The sequence below is a fragment of the Indicator indicator genome, chromosome 6, assembly GCF_027791375.1.
Source record: "Indicator indicator isolate 239-I01 chromosome 6, UM_Iind_1.1, whole genome shotgun sequence".
Taxonomy (NCBI): Eukaryota; Metazoa; Chordata; class Aves; order Piciformes; family Indicatoridae; genus Indicator; species Indicator indicator.
This window is the reverse complement of record NC_072015.1, coordinates 33,347,973-33,371,737: the sequence shown is the minus strand read 5'-3', so window position 1 is coordinate 33,371,737 and position 23,765 is coordinate 33,347,973. Positions and strand designations below refer to the sequence as shown.

At 43.8% G+C, this 23,765-nt stretch overlaps 1 protein-coding gene across 2 annotated transcripts in view; it reads left to right on the top strand.

The window, feature by feature from the left end:
* Nucleotides 1-488: 488 nt before the first annotated feature.
* Nucleotides 489-23,765, top strand: part of RIPOR2 (RHO family interacting cell polarization regulator 2) — a 35,562-nt gene continuing 12,285 nt past the window's right edge. Inside the window, exons 1-14 of one of the 2 annotated variants that reach the window (XM_054381695.1) lie at nt 510-610; nt 1,832-1,987; nt 2,611-2,689; nt 3,354-3,377; nt 4,404-4,457; nt 6,578-6,727; nt 7,704-7,767; nt 12,341-12,384; nt 13,588-13,713; nt 15,628-15,776; nt 16,977-17,106; nt 17,666-17,812; nt 19,172-19,861; nt 22,434-22,618. In XM_054381695.1, coding sequence (XP_054237670.1) covers nt 510-610; nt 1,832-1,987; nt 2,611-2,689; nt 3,354-3,377; nt 4,404-4,457; nt 6,578-6,727; nt 7,704-7,767; nt 12,341-12,384; nt 13,588-13,713; nt 15,628-15,776; nt 16,977-17,106; nt 17,666-17,812; nt 19,172-19,861; nt 22,434-22,618 — 2,099 coding nt within the window. Of the gene's footprint in view, nt 611-1,831; nt 1,988-2,610; nt 2,690-3,353; nt 3,378-4,403; nt 4,458-6,577; nt 6,728-7,703; nt 7,768-12,340; nt 12,385-13,587; nt 13,714-15,627; nt 15,777-16,976; nt 17,107-17,665; nt 17,813-19,171; nt 19,862-22,433; nt 22,619-23,765 lie in introns of both variants that reach the window. The other variant, XM_054381696.1, reaches the window with a different exon arrangement.

The following is a 23,765-nucleotide window of genomic DNA, read 5'->3' as shown; positions in this document are numbered from 1 at the left end:
TCAAAAGGGAGCTGCAGGACTTGATTCATGCTGAACAAACTCTCTTTTTACAATTTTATTATACATAATAATACTCTGCAGTGATAGTCACTGCCCCCTAAGAGCTCCGCACACTCCCAAAATGATCTCCAGGACACCCTGGGGTGTAGCAGATGGAGGCACCAGGGCTGGGGCAGGAGCATGCTGGGCATGGCAGAAATCAGGCATGATACTGAGATTGCCAAGGTGAGGCATCTGGTTTCTAGTCCCACATCCAGACCCAATTTGTGTCTCTGACACATTTTGAGTAGACTCTGGACTGTGTCAGAAATGAAAATAGGACTATTTTGTTGCTGAGGTGGGACAATTTGGCAATGCAAACAGATTTATGCCCTGAATCGCAGCCTCTCCCCTTACCATGCCTGATGGACACCAGGTGGTTCGGACCTCACCTCCTGCTTCTTGCCCTCCAGCGTCAATGACCTGCTTTCTGTTGTTTTTCAGGAATATCTTCCAGGCTCCCTGAAATCATGTCAATAGGATCACATTCATTCTCTCCAGGAGGTCCTAATGGGATTATTAGAAGTCAGTCCTTCGCTGGCTTCAGCGGGCTTCAAGAGAGACGCTCCAGGCAAGTGCTACGCTCTTTAAAGGGCATGTCCAAATCAGATCCTAAGGGAGGGTGACAGTAGAAAAGAGGGGAGAGAGGACTGCCTTCTCTCTGATTGCAGAAGAAAGTTGTCCAGCCTAAAATCTCTCTCTCATGCTTGTATAATTAAGCTGTTGCCCTTTACCTGAGCTACCAAGTGTCTGTTTGCTTCTCCCCCATTAACGCAGGGCTTCCTCACATGCCTCAGAGCTGTGAGAGAATTTCAGGTAACCATTTTTATTTACTAACTTACACAGTGATCTTTTCAACGTGTGAAATATGCAGGAACATGATACAGTTCCCCAGTTTAAGACTGTTATTACCTAAAAGACAGTTTTCTCATTGCCACGCTGCTATGAATTCAGGACAGCTCTGTTTTCCTGACAGAGCTGCGTTCATGTCCTGCTGGAAGCAGTGGAGCTTGGCTGCAGAGCCTTTCCTTGCATTGCCCTTTCTCTAGGCAGGAAGAGAAAGGGCAGCTTTGAGCCCTAAGGCACTTACCAAGTCATCCAGTCTCTGATGTCCCCAGAGGCTACTTCACAATTAATTTTAGCTTGTGTAACGTCTCCAAGTGCCAGACCACCAGTTAGCCATTGAGGAAAAGCAAAGGGCTGCCTGCCATCATCAGCTCATGTCAGTGATGGCTGTTAAATGCTGACCTACCACTGGCAGAGTCGCTAAAGAGGCACTTATGTGGAGCACAACTATTCTCCCTTTGCCATACAGAGCTGCCTATGGTTCATGCTCAAGACCAGCAGTGTGATGCTGTCCTCCACATGGTCTTAACCAAGCCCCAGTCTTCCTTAGGAGCCCCCAGGCTTTATGCCTGTGACTATCTGGGCTTCCCTTTGTTTTTAGCAGCTGGAGGTAGCTCAGCCCTTTTATGGCTGTGGCTGAGCAACATGATGCAGGACAGGCACAGTGTATGACAGAGAAGCGTCTGATGAACCTCAGGCTCACTCTGGTGTTTCCAGACCAGTGTTTGTATCTCAGGAAGGCAACCGGCACATCAAAAGCTGGCAGCGCATGTTCCAGGCTGCTCAAACCTCTTAACCTGTAAACAAACGCAGTCCTTTAACTGGCAGGCACAGAAGCAGATTTGTTTCTGCTAGCAGAGATAAGATCAGATTTCTTGGAGATACGGTCCTTTGAGATTGTTATGATTTATGGGGGGGGTCCTTCTCTTTAATGTTCATTTTGCAGGTGTAACTCCTTCATTGAAAATTCCTCTGCCCTCAAGAAGCCCCAAGCAAAGGTGAAGAAAATGCATAATTTGGGCCATAAGAACAGCACCACGTCCAAAGAGCCTCAGCCTAAAAGGATGGAAGAGGTCTACCGAGCCCTGAAGAGTGGCCTGGAGTAAGAACCTTTGTCCTGTTTGTTGATTGAATTTTTCTGTGACAATTTAGAGCCTAGAAAAACATATCACAAGAACAGACATCCTTAATCATAGGAGAGGAAAATACATCTCTTGAAGCCTGGATTGTAAATCAGAATCTGAAATATTTGTATGGGAAATGGAGCAGAATTCCATTTCCACTCCAACTGCTAGAAAAGCTCCCAAAAGTTGTGCTTTCAACATTTTTTTCCTCCTGAATTTCCTAGAGCCCTATCAGAGGCTTGTATTGCCTTTAAGATAACGTCTCAGATGATAACGGAGCTTTTACCAGCCAGATACAAGGGCAGCGACTGGAAGGCACCAGCCTATAAACTAAGCAGCAGATTAGCTGACTTGAAACTGGTTGTTCAGTGTAAGGAGAATGCTGAGCTCTCACACACAACTAAGCAAGCAGCTCCTGTTTACTCTCCAAAAGGCAGCAGAGAGCTGTTTTTAGGACAGATCAACATAAATGAGTTTTTGTCTGAAAACACATCCAGTGAGGGGAGCTGTTTGTTGGGCAGACTTTCTTTTAGGACGGTCAGCAGCTGGCTTGTTGTGTACAGCAGAGCTCATGTGTCCCATCTCTGGTTTGCATTTTCAGTGAGTATCTGGAAGTTCACCAGACAGAGCTGGATAAGTTGACTACTCAGTTAAAAGATATGAAAAGAAACTCACGCCTGGTACGTGTCATGCTTTTTTTTTTGTGTGGATGCACAGCAACCTTCTCCAGGTGCTGGAACAGGCAGGGAGTGGGAGCAGGATATAGGGAATTTGCATCGATGATCTTCTTCTGGACCTATTGGAATAAGTCCAGAGGAGGGCCATGAAGATGATCAGAGGGCTGGAGCACGTGTCCTATAAAGAGAAGCTAAGAGAGTGGGGGTTGTTCAGCCTGGAAAAGAGAAGGCTCTGGAGACATCTCAGTGTGGTGTTTCAGTACTGGGAGGGGCTTTTTACAGGGGTATGTAATGATAGGGCAAGGGGTCCTGGCTCTAAATTGAAATAGATTTGGAATAGATGTGAGGAAGAAATTCTTCACAGTGAGTGTGGCAAGACGCTGTGAGACAGTGGAAGAGGTTGCACGGAGAGGTAGTAGACACTCCATCTCTGGAAATGTTCAAGGTCAGGTTGGGTGGAGCTCTGAGCATCCTGGTCTGCTAGAAAGTGTCCCTGCCCATGGCAGGGGTGTTTTACTAGATGACCTCTGAAGATCCCTTCCAACCCAAAGCATTCTACGTTTCTTCCAGCCCTGGTCTTGCTGTGATTTCTGAGGAGTGACAAAACATTACTTTGTGTGGTCCTGTTATGTTGCACAATTAATCAGTTTCATGTTTTCTGTTGCAGGGAGTCCTGTATGATTTAGATAAGGTATGTTGCTCCCTTTGGTTTTGCAGGGAAGCGTTAGCATTTGTATGGTCTGTGCAGCTGGCACAGGAAGCCTTTCTCAGCCAGTTCTACTACCCAACCCAACAGCACTGAGCAAGAAGTTACCTGACAATTTGTGCTTGTAAAAGGAAGAAGTCCTGCTCCTCTTATCTTCCCAGGGGCTCTGGTTCTTTCCCATCATCTCCACCAGCTATCCTCCCTAATGTGGCATCAGACTTAACCCATCAGCCCTTTCCTGGGGTTTGTCAAGTTAAACTGGCTCTGGGATGGGTCCAGGGAAGGAGGCAAACCTCTGCCAGGGAAAGAGGGAAGCAGAGGAGCAAGACCTCCTGTTTCTGTCAGCTGCTAGCCCTTAAATCCACCACCTTGTGCAACTTTGCCCAGTGAGCTCCACCAGGTGGGAGGCTGTCAGGGGCATGACAGGGCTGGCTCTGGGAGCTGGGTCAAGCCCCAGCTCCTCCCAGCTTGTGCCGGGTATGGGGATGGAAAAAATTTGAAAAATTCGGATTATTTTTCCCTGTGTTTGAGTGAAACAAAAATAAAGTTTTCAAAAATGTTTCCTAAACAAGACTGACTTTTTTCAGTCAAAATACAAAGCTTGGTTTTGCTGTCAAAAACAGTTTGCTGAGCAAGAGTCTGGATTTTGAAATACAAAACCTGACCAACTTTAATGTAGGTTTTCAAAGCACTGTAAATACTGTATTTTGGACTAAAAAAATCTGATTTTATTTTTTTTAACAAGAATTCAAAAACTAGGGAAATCCCATCAGAGAAAAACTCTTCTTTGTTTAAAAAATATGTTAGTTCCAGAAGTCAGTGAGCACTATTTTCAGCAGCAGACTAATGGTAGTAAGGCGGGATGGCTTATTCCAGATTCATGGGCAACAAAGACCTTGTGTGCTTGAAGGAGGGGTTTCTGGGATTCATGGGGACTAGCCGAGCTCGTGTAGCAGTGTCTTAGTGATTTATTTAAATGTGCCTCACCCTCTGCCTCTTCATCTCCTTCAGCAAATCAAAGCGGTCGAAAGATACATGAGAAGGCTGGAGTTCCACATTAGCAAGGTAATGAGTGCTCCTATCAGCTTTCCTCTGCATCTGCTCCTATGTTATTAGGCAAAGAAGCCCTTGGCCTCCTGCTACCCCTCTGCTCCTTGGAGGCTGCCTGGATGAAGCCTCTCCCAGATTCAGTATTTTTGCTGCGAAGGGCTGGTGGCTGGAGCCAAAGAAAAGCTTTCCACATGGTTTGTAGCCCCCAAGGTCTAGCCGTGCCCCAAGACACACCCGCCTGCTTTTAGGTACAGAGAGAACATAGGGTCAGGCACTTGCTGGAAAAAAATATATCTCATTACATGCTTATTGAAATATAGGTAGAAAGAGAGTTGCATCTGAAAGTGATTTAATTCAGCAGTTGTTTCTACCTGTACACAGCAGCTAGACTGGATTTATTCCTGGATTTCACTGATGACACTGTTGTTGTGTGGTTTGGGGCCCACATGCACTTGATTACATTAGTGAGGATATTCAGTAGAGGTACTTATGATTTATACTAATACATTTTAGAGCTGGACAAAATCCATGGTGTGTGTTCTCTTAGGTATAAACATATTGGCTAGCAATTAGTTGCTTTTCTGAGCCTGACAAAAGAATGAATTATTTTTGATGGATGAAATGTCTTTTGAGAGTCATTTGAAAAGCATTTGCACAGCTTGAAGTGCTCCAATTATGACAACCCATCCAAACCTTTTAATTTCAGTCTTCTCTTATTCTTGGAGCTCAGGAAAAAAAAAAAAAATCACAAGGCAACTGTCTGAAATTTTGTTCCCCAAACCACTTTCTCTCTTGCTGGCAACATGAATGGTAAATTAGTGCTTAAAGAACATTCCCATTCAAGTCCTTCCCACTCGAGCTTGTTCAGAGCTGATGGTTCCTGGGATTATAATAGGACTGAAAAGCAAGAGGTAATGCTGGTCAGTATTACTCAGGCTTGCTGAGTCCATTAGTTCATTCTTGTAACCCACAGCAACAGAGACAAAAGGAACAGAGCTGTGCTATGTTAAAGCTTACCAGCTCAGGCAGGTAAAGAAACATTGTTGTTTCTGATGACAGAGAAGGTCTTTTTCAGCTGTGCCAAATCAGTAATGCCTTCTGCCATCTACCCACCACTGCTCCATACGGGAAGCAGAGCAAGGAAAACGGGATGCACAGCAGCAGCTCCCATGTATTTGGTTGGGGCAGATGGGCCATGCTCAAATGGGCAGGGGCAGGACATCAGTCTGGGTTAATGCTTCCCCCTCATGGCAGAAGAAAAGAAGTGGCAGCTATTTATAGTAGCTGTCTTTAGCTTGCTGACTTGCAAGAGAAATAGGAGTGGCTATGACTTCCAAGAAAATTTTTTGCGAATTCAGAATGGCAAAATTGCTACCTGTGCCTCCATTGCACTTTGCTAAACTCTCACTTTGCAGAGCAGCCCTTGTTTTGGTTAGTGATCCTTCAGGTCAGGGGTTTCAGCCATCAGGAATTCAATCTAGCATTGGTAAAAGTTGACCCAAGGCTTTGAACCTGTCAGGAAGACCAATCCCATTCCAAAAAAAAAAGCAACAGCACTTAAGCAGGCTTGGAAAATGGGATTTGGAACACACTTGGATTGTCACATCAGGCTCATCTCTAATGCAGCAATACAAAGTCGTAGATTGAGAAAGCCAAGGCACTGGATGCTTTCATAGAGAGAAATTCTGCTGTTAAAATTTACTGCTAAGCAACAAGCACCATCGGGCACCAGGAGATTGCTTGATGTCAGACATAAAAAAAGAAAAAAACGTAGTCTAGGTGAAAAATAAATATCATCCTGTCTTAGCAGGAACAGTAGAAACAGAAGGAAGAGACAGCTTCATCTATTCCTTTTCTTCTCACTCTGATAAAGCCAGGTTAGAAAACCTACATCTCCTGTATCTCATAGATGTAAGTTTATACAAATATCTGTGTCATTGGAAGTTATTTTTATCCTCTGTTTCTTTTTTGTAGACGGTAACTGTATCACAGCTTCATTTGCTCAGCCCTCCATTGGATCTAGCAGTTTGCCTGAGTTTCCTTGTAATGCAGATGACCTTTGTTGTTGTTGTTGTTGAACTTATTTTGTTGGATTTTCTGGTTTCTTTTGTATTCACTTTCCTTGTTCCCACCAGGTGGATGAACTTTATGAAGCCTATTGTATCCAAAGACGTCTCTGTGATGGTGCCAGCAAAATGAAGCAAGCCTTTGCAATGTCTCCTGCCAGCAAAGCAGCTCGAGAGAGTTTAACTGAAATTAATAGGAGTTACAAGGAGTACACAGAGGTACATCCTCATCCATCTAGTCTTCCACTTTTGCACTCCATGAAGGCCACAGAAACCTTGCCACTGGAGAATTTCACCCAGATAAAGGAATTTAAAAAAAAAAAAACCTCATCAAAGTATTATTTATTTGTATGTCTTTCAGTGACTGCCTGATGATTTACAAAGACAGTTTACGTGAGCCCAAAGAGTTCCTTGAAATAATAACATTTATGCTTTATGAGACTCGGGTTGTAGTCACAAACTGCTGCACAAGATGAAAAGTGTAACTTTTCATCCAGCTTATGTCCTTCCCACTCTGCAGATTTTGGGGTGGCAGGTTGGCTGGAATCTGCTGCATCCTATCCACTTTTACTTGCTATAATCAGTATCTGTTTTGTTCAACAGGCAGTAGATGAAGAAGGGTCTTAATAGTGCAGCAAACATCCCAGCACACATGCTCTGACAACCTTCCTAAATCTGAAGGAAGAACTGGAGAATGTCCAGTACTCATCTCCCACAGTCTTTTTTCTTTGTGTAGTCCATGTTTCTTAAGAGATTAAATCATTCTGGGAGCCACTTTGGCATGGAGCTGCTTCTGGCACAGGTCCTGGCTGGAGAGGACTGGGACATTGACCAGGTTATGCTTCAAGGGCCACGGCTGCCCTTTGCCAACAGGTGGATTAGAGTGCAACAGAAGAAGAGTATGGGGATTACATTCAACCCTGTCATAAGCAGCCACAGCTCAGCTTCTGTTTTTAAAGCCAGACCTAGCTAGCAAGGATGGCTCTGGCAGACTGATTTTATTGCAAAATATCTTTTGTCTGCGTAACAGAATATTTCCTTCCAAATAGGCTTAAAAAAAAAAAAAAAGAAAAACCAAAAAACCAATACAACAAGCATACACACAAAAAATAAAAACAAATAAACCCCCCCAAGCAATCACCAAAACAAAAGGCAGAAAGAGGGTTTGTCTGACCTCACTGTTCTCTTTTTCCAGAACATGTGTACCATAGAAGCAGAGCTGGAAAACCTATTGGGGGAGTTTTGCATCAAGATGAAAGGTAATTGCCTTTTCACCTTTCCCTTATTTCTCCTAAGAGGTTGCTGTGCATATTAGTGAGGGCATCAAGATTTGCTTGTGAGATGTATAGTTATGATAGGTGTGGGTTTTTCCCCCACCACCCTTACTGCTGAACCTTCAACCCCCCAGATTGCACCCCTGCCCCGTGGAAAGGACCACAGAGCCAGGAACATCAGGGCTTACAGAGAGACTTTCCAAGATGCTGCTGCTTGTTTTCAAGGCTAATTATCTCTCTAAAACACTCCTCCCAACAGTCTAAGCAATTCGATTTCGAAAGCTGCTACACCTTTTGTCTCTATTTCCATAGTATTTTAAGTAGATAAATGCAAAATTATGTGAATGCCTATGGAGCTGAAGTTCAAAACGTTCAAAATGCTTTCTTAACTTCATTTCAGCTCTTTATGCATTTTGCTGATCATGACTACTGCTATTTTTGACCAAATGGAAAACAATAGCAAAGACCTGGGGGTAGTTTACCATTTAAACACCTAGATAACTCAGTGGTGCCATTCACCTTTCTGTTTTAGTCCTTGTCTTTATGACAGGGGACTTTATGGGTTTGAAAACAATGGAGCCAGTTTCCCCTGAAATTTCAGCGAATCAGCAGGTATTGTTAATGCTGTTGCCCCTTTAAGACTCAGCATCTTAAAGAAGAGATTGAGAGGGGAGAGGGGGGGAATATCTTTTTTTAGATCCTCAGTCACTGGCATGAAAATAGTTCTGTAAAACAAAAGCAACTTCTAAATATTCACACACTCTTAATTCTTCTCTTGAAATTTTGGCAGTTAAAAAATCCACAGTATTGCTGATGGAGCTTTTAGAGCTCACAAATCTCATACACAATTTGGATTCTGCCTGCCTTGTCACACTTTTGAGTTAGTTGTGACCCATGGTTGCCCTGCATAAGACATAACCTAGCTTAGATTAAGCTGAAATAGTTACTCCATGCTCCCACTTTAGAGAAAAAGAGTGCAGCACCTGTTAGATTTCTCCTGGCTCCATCCCACAGCACCAAACTTCAAGTCTTAAAAGTCCTCACTCTTCAGTACTGGAAGGGCAGTCAAAGATGGATAGATACAAAGTTACAGGATGGACACACGGAGACTGCCCCAGGTATTTCTGTACAGAACCCCACAGCAGAACTGCAGTATGGGCATGTTGAAGTAAACACGAGGTCAAGCAGTGTAGAAAGGTGTGATGGTTTTAAGGCTATACCTCTAATTTCTTCTCACAGAGTTTGAGCAGACAAAAAGGGAACTGCATCAGGCCAGGTCCCCTTGGGCGTTTCCTTACCTGCTGTAAATGCAGCGCAATGCACAGTTCCTGACAGAGGGACGTGTTGCAGATGTCATGGCAGCACAAATGGCTGGGCTGAAAGGGTCTTGCCCCTTCTGTTTTGTATGCACAAATCCTCCAGCCAAGCTCAAGGGCTCTCCAGGAGGCAGGTGCTGTGCTCATGTGCAAGAGCAGAGCACAAACCACAAACAACAAACAACAGCTACTTCTGAACACAGTGCTTATAAGCCCGAATTAGAAAGTGGCAAAGTGCTACATCATTAAGTATTCTCTAATTAGGACACCTAAGATTTCTATCTAGATAGTTTTCCCTAGGAATACAAATCCAATAGGACAATCCAGCCATTGCTATTGCTAAAGTTCATAATAGCTCTAGCAAAAAAGCTTGCAGATCACGCAGCAAGCTCCCCCCTTCTGTTATGCTGCAGCATATCCAGCTAACTTGAGGATCTAATTTAAAATCAAAGCATTCCTCTCCCCAAAGCTTATCTGTTCCTAGTCATTCCAGTGAAAGTTATTTTTATTTTGTGCCCTCTGTCACTTGCACTGAAAGGAAGCCAACCTACACAGTGCTGTCAGGAAGCAGGGGACACACACTGTGTTTTTGTGACTGACTTATTTTTTTTTAAGCCTAATCATTTTTCAAAATAAAGATAATAAACTTGCCAGCAGGCTTGGATTACTGCTGAGGACTGAGCTGTTGAAATCAAACAGGCAAATCCGGCATGGAAATTTAGAAGTTCCTGTATGGAATCTGCATGACTGGTATGATGTATAGGGAAGTGTAGGAAGAGCCAGGACAGCAGGAGGTGAAATGCCCAGACCTTTCACACAGGCAGAGCAATACACTGGTCGGATGCACCAGGGGCTCTGCAACATGGAGCCCAGCTCCAGCAACCACAGCCCATGTGTCCAGCTTCTCGTACATGAGCAGACCTGTACATGCTGCATGAACTGGGGGTCCTAGTGGATGGAAGGTTGACCATGAGCCAGCAATGTGCTCTTGTGGCCAAGAAGGGCAATGATATCCTGGGTTGTATTAGAGGAAGTGTGGTCAGTAGGCCAAGAAAGGTTCTCCTCCATCTCTACTCTGCCCTGGTGAGGCCACATCTGGAATATTGTGTCCAGTTCTGGGCCTCTCAGTTCAAGAAGGACAGAGAACTGCTTGAAAGAGTCCAGCGCAGAGCCACAAAAATGATTAGTGGAGTGGAACCTCTCCCTTATGAGGACAGGCTGAGGAAGCTGGGACTCTTCAGCTTGGAGAAGAGGAGACTCAGGGGTGACGTCATTCATGTTTATAAATATGTGCAGGGTGAGTGCCAAGAGGATGGAGTCAGGCTCTTCTCGGTGATGCCCAATGACAGGACAAGGGGGAGTGGGTGGAAGTTGAGGCATAGGAAGTTCCATGGAAAGAGGAGGAAGAATTATTTCACTGTGAGGGTGACAGAACACTGGAACAGGCTGCCCAGGGGGGTTGTGGACTCTCCTTCTCTGGAGATATTCAAGACCCACCTGGATGCGTTCCTGTGTGACCTGGTATAGGTGATCCTGCTCTGGCAGGGGGATTGGACTGGATGATCTCTTGAGGTCCCTTACAGCCCCTAACATTCTGTGAGTCTGTGAACTTCAGGTGGCCTTGCCACCTTACCACAGCCATGGAGTGACCCTATTCCCTAATTACTTATGCTGACACCCTGGAGCAATCTCCCTTCCCATCTGCATTGCCAGCCCAGTGGTTCTACAAATGCATGCATTTCAGATGGAGCCTCCTGCCATATGTGTAGTTCCCAGAAGCCATTCAGTTACCAAAAGTTGTTTCCTATGGAAGTACTTATCCCCTGTAATCAAGTCAGTGCTTAGACCCCTCTCAGCAGGCTGAAGGGACTTGACCAGCCTGGTTGGGCCAGTCACTTCTCACAGACCTTGACTCTGGGGAATATCCATGTGGAGTTTTAAGATGTGTTTCCCTGCCCATCCCATCCACCAAGCAAAGAAAAGACCTTTTATTTTTCTCAGATGCTTTCAGTGATGTGTCCCAGCAGAGATCAAATTCTCTTACAAAAGCGTGCCTGGGGAGAGAGAAGCAGCAGTGGAGTGCTAGTAAGCTTAAATTATTTATAAACGGTAAATAAATTAGAAAGGAATTGGTAATATGAGCTTTGTGAAGAGGCCTCTCTGTTCTGCTAAACAGTAAGATGAGCAAAGAAAACTCTTTTCTGGTCAAAGAAATGGAAGAGGAGGATGAGCAGATCACAGGCACAGGGACTGCATGTGGGGATCTAGTTGCTCCTACAGTCCAGCTAGCAGGACTAATTCATCCCAGTCAAGAAAGCCAACACTAGGGTTCATTGTACTTGCCTTGATTTTAACACACCCATACATGCTCAATCATGGCATTTAGGCATTTTAGGATAAATGCAGCCCAAAGTCTCCAGCAAGTTTGTTCAGTACAGTTTCTTCAAGCACTGCAACACTAGAGGCATAATTTTAACCTTGCCCAGGCAAAGCTGGGTAAATCTTTATACCAAAGCAAGTGCAGCAGCTACTTATTGAGGAGTTCTGTGAGAAAGGAGAGGTTCCTAGTTGAATCTTGTAGAAGAGAGGTCACAAGGCTTAGGAGAGGGACAGTAACTTCCCTAGGACTTCAGCATGGTTTCTCAGGACGCTTTCATTTCATCTGCACAGTGACAATATAGAAATAGCATCACCATGTCCTAGCTTTAAAAAAATAATCAAGAAAGAAAAATGCAAACATGCACCACAAGAGCTTTGCTGCACTACTTTTTCCTTTCTAGGGAAAGATAGGACAAAACTCAGACGTCAATCATGTTTTGTGAAGTTCTTCATATTGAGAGATACTCAGATGATATGGGAATGATCATCTTATGGAAATACAAACAGAAAGAGCCACTCCTGTGTTTCCATTAAGATGTACTAAAAAAGAATCTATGTTATAATGTATAGCTGAGTCTGATTAGTGTTAAGCTGCTGTAGTAACCATAATATATAAATAAATAAATAAATAAACAAACAAACAAACAAATAAATAAATAAATAAATAAATAAATAAATAAAATGGAAGAAAATTAGGAGGAGCCTGGGGTGTGGTGTGGAGGGCACGGAGGCCGCAGCAGCAGTACCCTCAGGCACCCTACAGCACCCTGCACCCTGCTGCCCGGCATCACTGCACCCTGGACCCTGCTGTGCCCTGGGCAGCCCAGATTCCCTCACAACTTCTCCGTGTCTTTTCTTCCCAGGTCTGGCTGGCTTCGCTCGGCTCTGCCCAGGAGATCAGTACGAGGTATGCCTGCAGTGGTTTGCAGTTTATTTAAGAGCAAAAGAATCAAAAGGCAGGCAGATGTCTGCTGCCTCTCCACATTGGCACCCCAAGGAACAGTTATTCTCTTTCCTGTATATACTCTGAAAAACTTTGCAATTGTCTGTATGTTTGCCTGGGTCAGAATGTCTGCCAGAAGACCTGAAAAGCCTTTTCAGAGCACTGGGTGATCAATATTTGAAGAACTAAAAGCTGTTTTTCTTTTTTTTTTTCTTTTTTTTTTTTAAACTTGTAAGAAGTTGTTAAGGACAAACCTTTCTAATTCCCCTCGAAGAAACCTACTCCATCCCATGCATACAAAGCAAATTGAACACATCTTTGCAAGCATCCTTACTGGATGCTTTAGGCTTTACTTCATCATGAAGCAGAGCAGCAGAAAGACACAGAATAACCATTTATTGAGACCCAAGTCAGGATCTCCAGTCATAGCAGTGTTCCAGTGGAGAGCATCAAGGTTAATTAGAGATGGATTACAGTAAAAGCCTACAGCTCTAGGCAGAAACCCTGCAAGATAATCCTGCAAGGAATTCACAGTGGCTTGATAACAGATCCCCCCCAACTTGTATTTCCGAGCCTCTTTGATCATTGATTCATTTCTTTCCACTCTCATTCCCTGTGACAGATCTCTCACACCTGCAAGCATTCTGTGCTTCCTCTGCAGGGCTGCTTGGTTGGTGCATGTCTCTACCAGCCAGCCCCACAGAATGGAATAAATGGAATTGTTGCTCTTTCTGCTTCAAATAATGCTTCTGCACCATGGGTCTCATTCATTTCCATCACCAGCCAGCCAAAGTCTTGCAGCTGTGAAGGCCTCTGACTGGAGATGGCTAAAATCTCACCTACCCTTGCTCCTGCCTGGGAGGGCAGCAGATCCAGCAAGCTGAAGATGTTAGAAAAGGCCACAGGGTCTTTCATCTCACCCTCCCAGATCTCCCTCCTTCACAAACACACACACACAACCCCCTCCTCCACTACCAAATTAAGAGTGGAGAGAGGCAGAGATTCTGCAGAACAGACCTTTTCCTCTTAGCTCGATGGGAAGCAGAAAGGCAGCACCTACACCCCTAACTCTTCCAACCTGTTTAGACACTTTCACTGATTTTATTTCTGACACTTGTTCATCACGAATGCAGATTTCAGAAGAAAATGAGGATTTTTCTTTTCCAGATTTTCATGCGTTATGGTCGCCAGCGCTGGAAACTGAAAGGCAAAATAGAAGTGAATGGCAAGCAGAGCTGGGACGGAGAAGAAATGGTTTTCCTCCCTCTCATTGTTGGGCTGATCTCCATTAAGGTATGGATGCCGATTCCTTTGCCTGCAAGGAAGGCAGGAGTCAAGAAGTTGCTTTCTTATACACCATCAGCAAAAATGTAGCAGCAGGTCATTAAACTCTTCAGAAATGAGGCATCATAAGTATCTCCAACACACCTACTAGGGCGAAACACTGTTGTATTGTCCAACCTAGATGCTACAAGACTGTAATCAGTCTCGCAGTCCTGTGGGAGAGGTTGTCCTAGCACTCCCCAGGCTGATGTCGTGGCCACACTAAAATGATTGCTCTTCAGCAATTCAGATTATTTGCACCAAAGCAAGTTGACAGTGAAAACCTGTTTGCTAACCATGTTCTGGAAAACAGCAGTGGAAAAAACCCAGACAAAAAAAAAACCACTACTGCTGAGTTTGTTAATACTGCCTAGATAAGAGATCAGCATCTGTTGATCTGGAGAAATACACAGGTCTATCATTTGGACATACAAGGTCAAGTTGGGCAAAGCTGGAACAGCCCTGACATCCAGTATCACCACCCTGCACAGAACAGCAGTGCTACGACATGAGGTAGCAGGGCTGTGAGGTTTCTGCTTGAAGTGAGATGGGAGCCTGTGGAAAAACCACTCTCGCTTTTTGGCAGCTTCCTGGAGCACAACACTTCCCAAAATTTCTTAATATCTACAGCCTCTGTTGCCCTCTAACTCTGTGCCCCATCCCCAGGGAAAGAACAACCTTTGCAACTCCTAGTAGTCAGCAATGACTTTTCTTCCCAAAACAGAGGCTTTCCACCACTGTTCCATCCCCTTGTTGTCACAGGCCTCCCCACACACTTTACTTCTGGCAGAAAGTCCATGTGTTTTTCTTCCAGAAACCTCCAACCTAGAGATTTTCATTCCCTGATTCCTGCCTAGAAATTTCTGCTAATAATTATTGTCCAGTTAGGCAGCTTAAACAGAGGAGTGTCTTGACAGTCTCATGGGAAATGTCCCACTTAGACATTGCAAAAACTTGATGAAAAAAATTGCAGGTGATTACAAAACCAGCAACAAAATAACCCCAAATGTGTGAGACAGCAAGTCGAGTTGTGACGCAAGGTGAATCACTCTCCCTAATCTAACAGCACAGATTGAAGGTGGAAGGTTAGGAGACAACCTTTTCTTACAGCACAAAAGCTATAAACAAGAATCCCAGTACTATAAAAGTTACTGTGTATATTCTCACTCCTTTTTGGACCGTCTCCAAAGACTTTCTCATGAAAGGTTCGAGATCTGACTTCCAAGCGAATAGGCAAAGGTTTATTTGTGTAGGAGCTGCATATATAACTGGCCATCTGAATTTTCAGGAAGGTTTATCTTTAAGTACAAATAGTGCTCTACTCTTAACTATAAAAACATATATGGAGGTGGTTCTTCACCAGCAGATCCTCAGAAGTCTTCACCAAAAGCCGTCACAGATGCAAACATGGCTTCAGATTTACAGGAGACGAATATGTAGAAGAGAGCTCCTTTGGGAATTATTAAGTAGGCAAGCTGCACTGGCAGAGTCCCTGTCATGAAAACTGTTAATTGCTCAGAGAGTATTAGATAGGCAAATATGCGTTTCCTGTTCTCACTCTTCCTTTGGGCTCTGCTTATGTTCACTACAAAAGACCAAATACAAGACTGGATAGCCCCTTGGTCTGAGCCAGTATGGTTTTTCTCTTCTGACATCCCTTAAAACACAAAGAAAACGTAGATGCATGGTCATATGCAACTATGAATTTATTTTTTTTTAAAAATTGAATTTCCCCCTAAATTATGAAGATGCAACAGACATGGTCATCTCTTAGAAGCCTTTTAGGAAGGTGTCCAGACCAGAAAATCAAAGCTATATTTGCCTTGTAATTAAGGATTTCAATGGCTTATGTGGTCCTAGATAACCTGTTCTTGTCTCCTACAGGTCACAGAAGTTAAAGGACTTGCTACTCACATCCTGGTGGGAAGTGTTACTTGTGAGACAAAAGACCTGTTTGCAGCTCGGCCTCAGGTGGTTGCAGTAGACATTAACGACCTTGGCACAATAAAGCTGAACCTTGAAATCACCTGGTAGTAAGTAGAGCTGGGCAGGCGGCCGGGCGGGTGGCCGGGCAGTCGGTCGGTTGGTCGGTTGGTGGGGCAGTCGGTCGGTTAGTTAGTTAAGCAACTGTAAAAACTCATCAAAGAGAAAAGGTCCGTCCATGTGGTCTCTTCTCTTGATTTTTGCTCTCTGCTGAGGCATATAGAGAAGAAATTGTGGCCCAAGTTTCAGAGATGAGAAGTAGTTGATGGTCAGCCACTGGTTTCCTGTGTTACCTGTGGCAGATGGGGTTGTGTCAAGCTTGTTGCCTGTACTCACTCAGCTGGTGAGTGCTGACATTATGGCATGTGAAGCAGTGGTGACAGATCATAGAATTCTGTAAAGTGTGTACTTCTTCCCCAAGATCAAGAAAGGGGCATAACTGAGTCCTCATACATTCATTACATTTTTTTTTTCAGTGTTAGTGTAAAGTTCATTTGGGTTGCTCTGGATGTGAACAGCCAAGTTCGGAAGTTGGCCCATCTTTAAAAGGTGGCTTTGAAGGGCTTCATATACCATGAGGGTGGTGGGAGAGTTGGCATCATCCGTTGTAGGTATGGTGCTTAGAGACATGGTTTAGTGGTGGGCTTGGCAGTGTTGGGTTTGCAGCTGGACTCAAAGATCTTAAGTGTCTTTTCCAACCTAACTGATTCTCTGATTCCAGCTGCTTTGGTCAGCATAGGTAAGCTGATGGTGTCAGGATTCAAACCCATTTCACACGGCACTTTAATAGAACTGGTAACTGCCATTTCCAAAGAAGCATTGAGGCTTTTAGCGTTTACAGTTGTGTGCTTTTTCTTGTAATGCAATAAACATGAAGCCAGCAGTAACAGCTACTGGTTTCCTTGATAATGCAACAGCTCCACTAATAGCAGAGCACCTTTCTCATTAGTACGTGTGACACTTGGCAACTCAAATCCAAGAATACTTTTTATGTGAGAAGAATAACAGCAGACTACGCTACATAAATAATTTCTGAGAGTAGAACACTTTAATCAGAACTGAAAAACCACACTTCTGAGCTGCTGTCTAATTAACAACGTTTTCTTTTAAGCACTTCTGTTAAAAAAACCCTGCTACCTCTGGGTTTTGATGTGCTAATAAACCACCTTTTCAAAAGTCCTTTCCATGGACCTGAAATTCCTCCTCACTCAGCCTAACAATCATTTTTTTCCCTGCTTGTGTGTCCATAGCCCCTTTGATGTTGAAGACTTGACCCCATCCACTGGAAATGTGAGCAAGACATCTGCTCTCCAGAGGAGAATGTCCATGTACAGCCAAGGCACTCCTGAAACACCAACTTTCAAGGACCACTCATTCTTTGTAAGTTCTGTTCAGCTTCATGTTTATGTAATGAGAGGCCCTAGTACAGTTCAAACACTGCAAATGCTTCATTGCTTTACACATCTAAACCTTTTTACCCTGGTTCCAGCAGGTTACCCTTACAAAATGCTTATAAAGCAAGTGCATTCCTAGCTGCTAATCCTAAAAGAAGGTGACTGTGATTCTGGCATCTTTGAAACTATGTGGCCAACTACTGCATATGTATTCCTCATGCCTGGCTCCTGTAATACTTCAATAATCTTTATGAAATGTGTCTTCAATTTGTAAAAGTAGTTTAACAGCCATTATAGCACTAGTATTTTTAATGTATCCCAGGGTAATATTTGCCCCTGTACTGAAGATATTCATGGGCTGCTTTTAAATCTTGCATGAATCCAATTCTGAAAGCTTAATCAGGACTGTGTATAAACCAAACAGGCCATCTGTACAGATAGGAATTTCACAAGTGCTGCACCCCATGCCTGTAGTTTAGTGCTCTGCTACAAAGCATTCATTTCACTTGCTGTTCCTCACACCCTCTTTGCTTTAACCACTGAAGAAGTGGCTGCATCCTCTGCAAGAGAGGCCAAAGTTGACACTCTTAGATGCTCTGCAAGACACTTTCTTTGACAAGCTTCGTCGCAGTCGCTCTTTTAGTGACCTGCCATCGCTCAGACTAAGCCCACAAGCAGGGCTAGAGCTATATGTGAGTTCTGGTCTTTTTGTTTGGTGAAGGATTTTTTTTTCAGTCCCTGTGTGGCATCTCTATTCCCATGCATGCTGCATATGTTGCTCTCTGTTGCAACTCACTCATTTTGCTGACTGGTTAGAGGGGAGAACATGGCTGTGAGCCCATGCTGGCCACAGTAAATCAAAATCCCTCTTGGTTTATACAGGAGTAATGATCTGAAGCCAACTATACGTGAGTGGAGAGCAGGGTCAGAATACAAGCCAACATGGTATTCCTAAAAATCACCTGCTTCACTGACTGATGTTATATATTTGCCTAGTAAATAGGACTTTCAGATGCTAGAAGCAGGAGCATGTTGAGGGAAAGAAGAAATGAACCTTCGAGTGTAATTGTATGTAGAGGAAAAAATCTGCTAATAGCTCTGGGAAAAAAGGTGCAAGTTTTGGACACTCTAACTTTACACACCTTACCACTTACCAACACAAGCGTGCCTGCAGTTCTTTGCAGCAAACTGTCAGCAAAATAGTAGTTGCCTTTTGTGTGTGCTGTGCATTTCCATGGATTAGCCACATAACAAAACAAGATTTGTAGGTCCAGTAGGAAGGTTCTGACCCCTACAGTGATTTTTCCCCATAAGACAGTCACAGAGATGAATATATGTATATCTTGTCATCATTGTTTGGTCTGTATACTGTGTTTTTGCTTCCTAAATGATCAATGTCCTGGTCAATGCACCACCACACAATTCTTCTGTTTCATTTTGGCAGAACTTGTGTTGAACAGGACTCCTGTATAACTCATGTCCAACAAGTATTTAGAGATATCCGTGCCATATGCAGAACATAGTTTCAGCAGAAAAGAAATAGAACAGTACTATCACCACAGTGATACTGCTACATGTAATAGTGCCCTGACACTAGAGAAACTTTTGCAGAAACTATATTAAATTTTAGGGATTGCCACTTTAGAAGTCAGGAAATAAATACAACAGAAATCTACAACAGGTTTGAAAATGCAGACAAGGTGGCTTAAGAGACATCCTGCAGGAACTAGAGCAGTGCACTGGAAATGTTGTCTGAGGGAACCTGGCAGGATGAGCAGAATTTGGGTTTCTGTTCTGGGACTCACTTCCTAGAGCTCTCTGCTTACCAGAGAGATGCTGAGCCCAAATTTTCCAGCAGTGTTCCCAATGAAATTAGGAGCCATGTCAGGTGAAAGCAAAGTTGGATTTGAGACATTTTTCTTATCTCTCGAGTCTTGAATGACTCTTTAATCTTTTTCCTTGCATTTTCCTTTCCTGGGCACATACTGTAGGGTTTTTTTCTCTTTCCATTGCTGCATGTAAAACATTTTCTCTCTCTGTTATCTTTTCAGTCAAATTTGCCTGATGATGTCTTTGAAAACGGAACAGTGACCACCGAGAAGCGACCTCTTTCTTTCACTTTTGGCGACCTGCCTTACGAAGACCACATGCCCCCTGCTAACTCAGCAGAGTCGTCTTCTGCTCTTGTCAGCTCCAGTCCTGACATCACCACAACCCCCACCCAGCACCAAGCTCTCAACTCCTCCAAGAGCTCAAGCCTGGACTGTAGCAGCAGTGATTCCTGCAGAGACTCTGTCGCTGAGCCGAAGGACCTGCCACCCCAGGGAAAGGGAGCAGCAGATGAGAACAAGGCCACCCCAAGGGTAGCTCCTGAAGTTTGCCAAAAACCCTCTGATGCTGGGAGTGATCATGTCTTTATAGAAACAAGTGTCCCAGTGTCTCTCCTGCAGGACACAGATGAAGGTTCAGAGCTCAAGCCTGTGGAGCTGGATACCTATGAGGGCAACATCACAAAGCAGCTGGTAAAAAGGCTTACATCAGCAGAGGCACCCATGACCCCAGAGAGGCTGCCATGTGAGGGATCAATTAGTGGGGAATCAGAAGGATATAAGTCTTACCTCGATGGAAGCATTGAAGAAGCACTGCAAGGTCTTCTCTTAGCTCTTGAGCCTCACAAAGAGCAGTATAAAGAGTTTCAGGACTTGGACCAAGAAGTGATGCATCTAGATGACATCCTAAAAGTGAGTACATTTTCAGAAAATACTACCCTAAAGAAGATCTCAGTGGCTAGAATCTCCTCCCCTTCCTCACAAACATCAAAATAGGTTTTTTTGGAGATCAGTAAAATTCTGCAGTAGCAGTAGATTTGCTCCTGCTCGGAGCATCCTTTCACAGTGTTGCATTTTTAAATTTGTTGGCAATATGCTTACCATAGCCTTGTCTCCTCAATCAATGGAGCTTTTAATCTGGTCAAAAACAGGGGGAAAGAGAAAAAGGTGCAATGGCAGAGTGGTAATTAAATTATACCCTTCTCCACAGCAACCACTTGTGAACCCATTGCTTCTGTCATACTGGAGATTAGATTGTAGCCAGCTTTCTGCCTTTGAAATCTATGGGTAGCATCCTCAGCAGGTGTACTTTAGCAGACTACCTCTGAGCTCTGTGGAGCTGTGCAAATCTACACCAGCTGAGAATCAGGCCTTGTAGTCTGCATTTAGAAGATGACTTTTCTGAATTGCCAAATGGATTTAGAAGCACAGATCTCACTGCAGGTTGCCATCCCCCCATTGCCTAGGCTGCTTCTGAACCTTCTGTTTTTTCCCAGATCCATGTTTAAAAAGAGAGACATCCTGTCATTACACCAGGATGGATGGAAAATGTTGAAAATCAGAAAGAGGAAAAGAGATTTACATGTGTGTTGTTCATATGTTTACCACTGATCACTGTGACTCCTGTCTCCCCCATGAATAATAACTCATGATGCATTACTGTGCAAAGAGTATTATATGGGAATTAATCATTTCAAATGCTTCATATTCATATGCAAGTTTGTCTGCTAGTCACTTAAGCCTCATCATTAAAAAATATGTCTGAGGAGGAAGGAGGAAAGCATTTCTCCTTCAGCGTTATCTTTTTACAAAGAAACCTAACATCCTTGTTTCCATGGGTGTTTGCAGCTGCCTGGTACTTTCCCAAATTAAGTTCTCTTTTGACAGCTTGCAGCCCATTTCTTGCACTGGTTTCCAAGGAGGTTCAACCAGGCAAAATTACCAGTACTATTCTTTTATTAACTTCGTGGGTGCTCTGCAAAGAATTTAACTATCCAAACAGCAGAAGGACAATGGAGACTGCTTATTTACACTCCTTTTATCAGAAGTTACAAAGTGACAGACATGGGATGGGTGGGAGAAGACAGACATGTGCAGGCAGGATTCCTGCATGCTCCAGAGGGACACCTCATCCAGATCTGCTTCTGTCTGTGTTTCACCTGTTGATCGGCTTGTGGTCCAGCACAGCAACTCCTGCAGCTGTGCTGGGCTCCCCATGAAAAAAGGTTGGGCTGGAATCCAGCTGTGGCTGAAGAATTCTCTCTCTTGGCCATGTTAGATGGACAGAGAAAAGGAGAAGTCCACATGTTGCTCTTAGCTTTTCCTTGAAGAAGCTGCACTACCTGCTCTGAAAGAAATGCTGCTGCGGAGGAAGCAGGATCCAGCATCCACCTGTGTCACAGAGCTGTTGGGAAATGTGTTTGATCAGCTAATCACTGCATGGTCAGTTGAAGGTGTCAAGCATCCTATGTGACCAGCATCACTACTGTGTGAAAACAAATTGGAAACAGAACTCCAATCCCCTCAGCTCTGGAGGAGCTGGTGTTGAGTCTGAACTTGGAGACCAGTGCATTTCTTTCTACTAGCTGAGACAAAGTCCTGGCTCTTGGCTGGGACTGGAAGATGTGGCTTGTGTAATGGCACCAGTGGATCCTGGTTGGTTCTGATGAAACAGTCACATAGTGCTGAAGGTGTTGAAGTCATTACACAAACCAAGGGAGGTGATCCCTCAAATTACACCTGATCCTGCAAGCTGACCCTGGAAGCAACTCTGTGGGCATGTCTGGATGAATCACCACACAGGACCAGGGCCTTTGATACTTTCTACAGCAACAGCAAGGCTTCTGTCAGGTTTCTTGCCAGCAGTGAGATGGAATGGCTTCCCCCCTCCCTAGCACTGTTAATTTCTGAGTTACAAAACTGCCTTTCTCTGTCACATAGGAATCTGATGCTTGATTGGCTTTTCTTTGGTAAGTCGTATGGCTTCAAAGGCCACAAAAGTCCTCTCATCCCCAAAATAAATGGGACCAAATTAATTCCTGTCTAAGGTCTACTGGAGTTACCTCTGGAAAAAGATCCTGTAGTGCCATTGGCTTTTGCAGACAGAACAGCAATTACAGAGCATGCCCTCCTCTTTCAACTAGCAGTGCACTGATTGCTGTCTCTGCTTTTGGAGGATGCCAAAAGCTGCATCACTTGCATTCAAGGTGTGCTCCTTGTTTCTATAGAGCACATCAAATTTTGCCTTTCAGGGTTTTCCTTTGGGGTAGGATGGGGAGGAGGAATTGAAGCAGTTTTCCGCTTCTCAGGCTTTTACTGTGTATGCTATGAATATGAAGGTTTGAAATGAAACACCCAATAAAATGAAGTTTTAAAAATAAAATTAAGAATTTGAAATTTTCAAAAGCTTTATCCTTTTTTTTTTCCTTTTCTTTCAGTAGTAGCTAATATCTGGGGTTTTCATTGGTTCATTCTGCCTTTGCAGTGCAAGCCAGCAGTAAGCCGAAGCAGGTCCTCCAGTTTAAGTCTAACAGTTGAAAGTGCTTTAGAAAGCTTTGATTTCCTGAACACCTCTGACTTTGATGATGAGGATGGTGGTGGTGTGGAGGTTTGTAATGGTGGAGGAGGTGCAGACTCGGTATTTTCAGATACTGAGATTGAGAAGAATAGGTAAGTTTGCAGTAACTGCCAGCTGTGCTTATGCCAAACTGATACCCCAGCTCTTTGTTGCTAACAGAGCATCCCGATGCACACATTATTCAAGGAAGACTGACTAATCTTTGATGAGTTGATAGGGTCAGAGGGCTCCCTGCGGCTGCTACATACGAAATTTTAGCTTCCAGGATATTTTCTTACCCTGTTCAAATATAGGCAAAACCGTCCTCCAAAGGAGAAGGATAAATTAAATTAAGATGACATCAATATTAGCAGAGCCTCTTCCTTGACATTGGTTTGGACCTGGCTTTCCTTGGATGTAATAACTAATTCCTCTGTGGTTTTTCCCCCCCTCCCTTTGTCTTTTCTCTCTAGCCGAATGAGTCTTTGCAGTGGATTAAGCTTGTCAGTAACAGTAACACAGGGCCAGATTTAAGCAGCATGGTGTAGGTTTCCTTTGGAATGTAAGAGTGATGACTGGTACTCTGTTCATGGCCCCGTGTGTTACTTGCCCTTCTTTCATCACCTTTGGTCTTTCTGAGGAAAAAAAAAAAAAAAAAAAACAGGCAAAGCCAAAAAAACCCCAAACAAACAGCAAAACTCAAAAAGGAAAAAGCTGTGGTGTTTGTGCCGTGGTCTGCCATTGTTGTGTGACCTTAAGATGCTGTGTTTCAATCATTAGATCCTAAAAGCATGTTTGCATCCTCGAGGCTGACATGATGCCCAGCAGGCACATAAAGCAGCACTAGAGCTGGGAAAAAAGAGAAGAATGTGGTTCCCTTGCACCCCATGCTTTCCACCAGGGAACTGTACTTCTTACAGCTTATTGTGGCTTGTGTAAAACAATTTTGACTGCAAACAAGCAAGCACCATGCAGTTCCCATCATTTCACTGCATATCTTCTTTCCATGGTGGGGATAAAAATTTGGAAAATTGCATTGCTTGCTAAATTGGCACCCTGAGTTCAGTTCAGTCTGTGTTGATTTAAGGATCTGTCTTAAACCAGGCACTCACTTGAGCATAAATTTAACTTCAGCAGCAAAAATTTAAGTTAGTTATAATCTTAGAAAGCAACTAAAACATTTTAAGTTAAAGTAGAAGTGAAATTTTCTTTTTTTTTTTCCTCTCTGGCTCATCCCCAGAGAGTGTGGATTCCCACTTC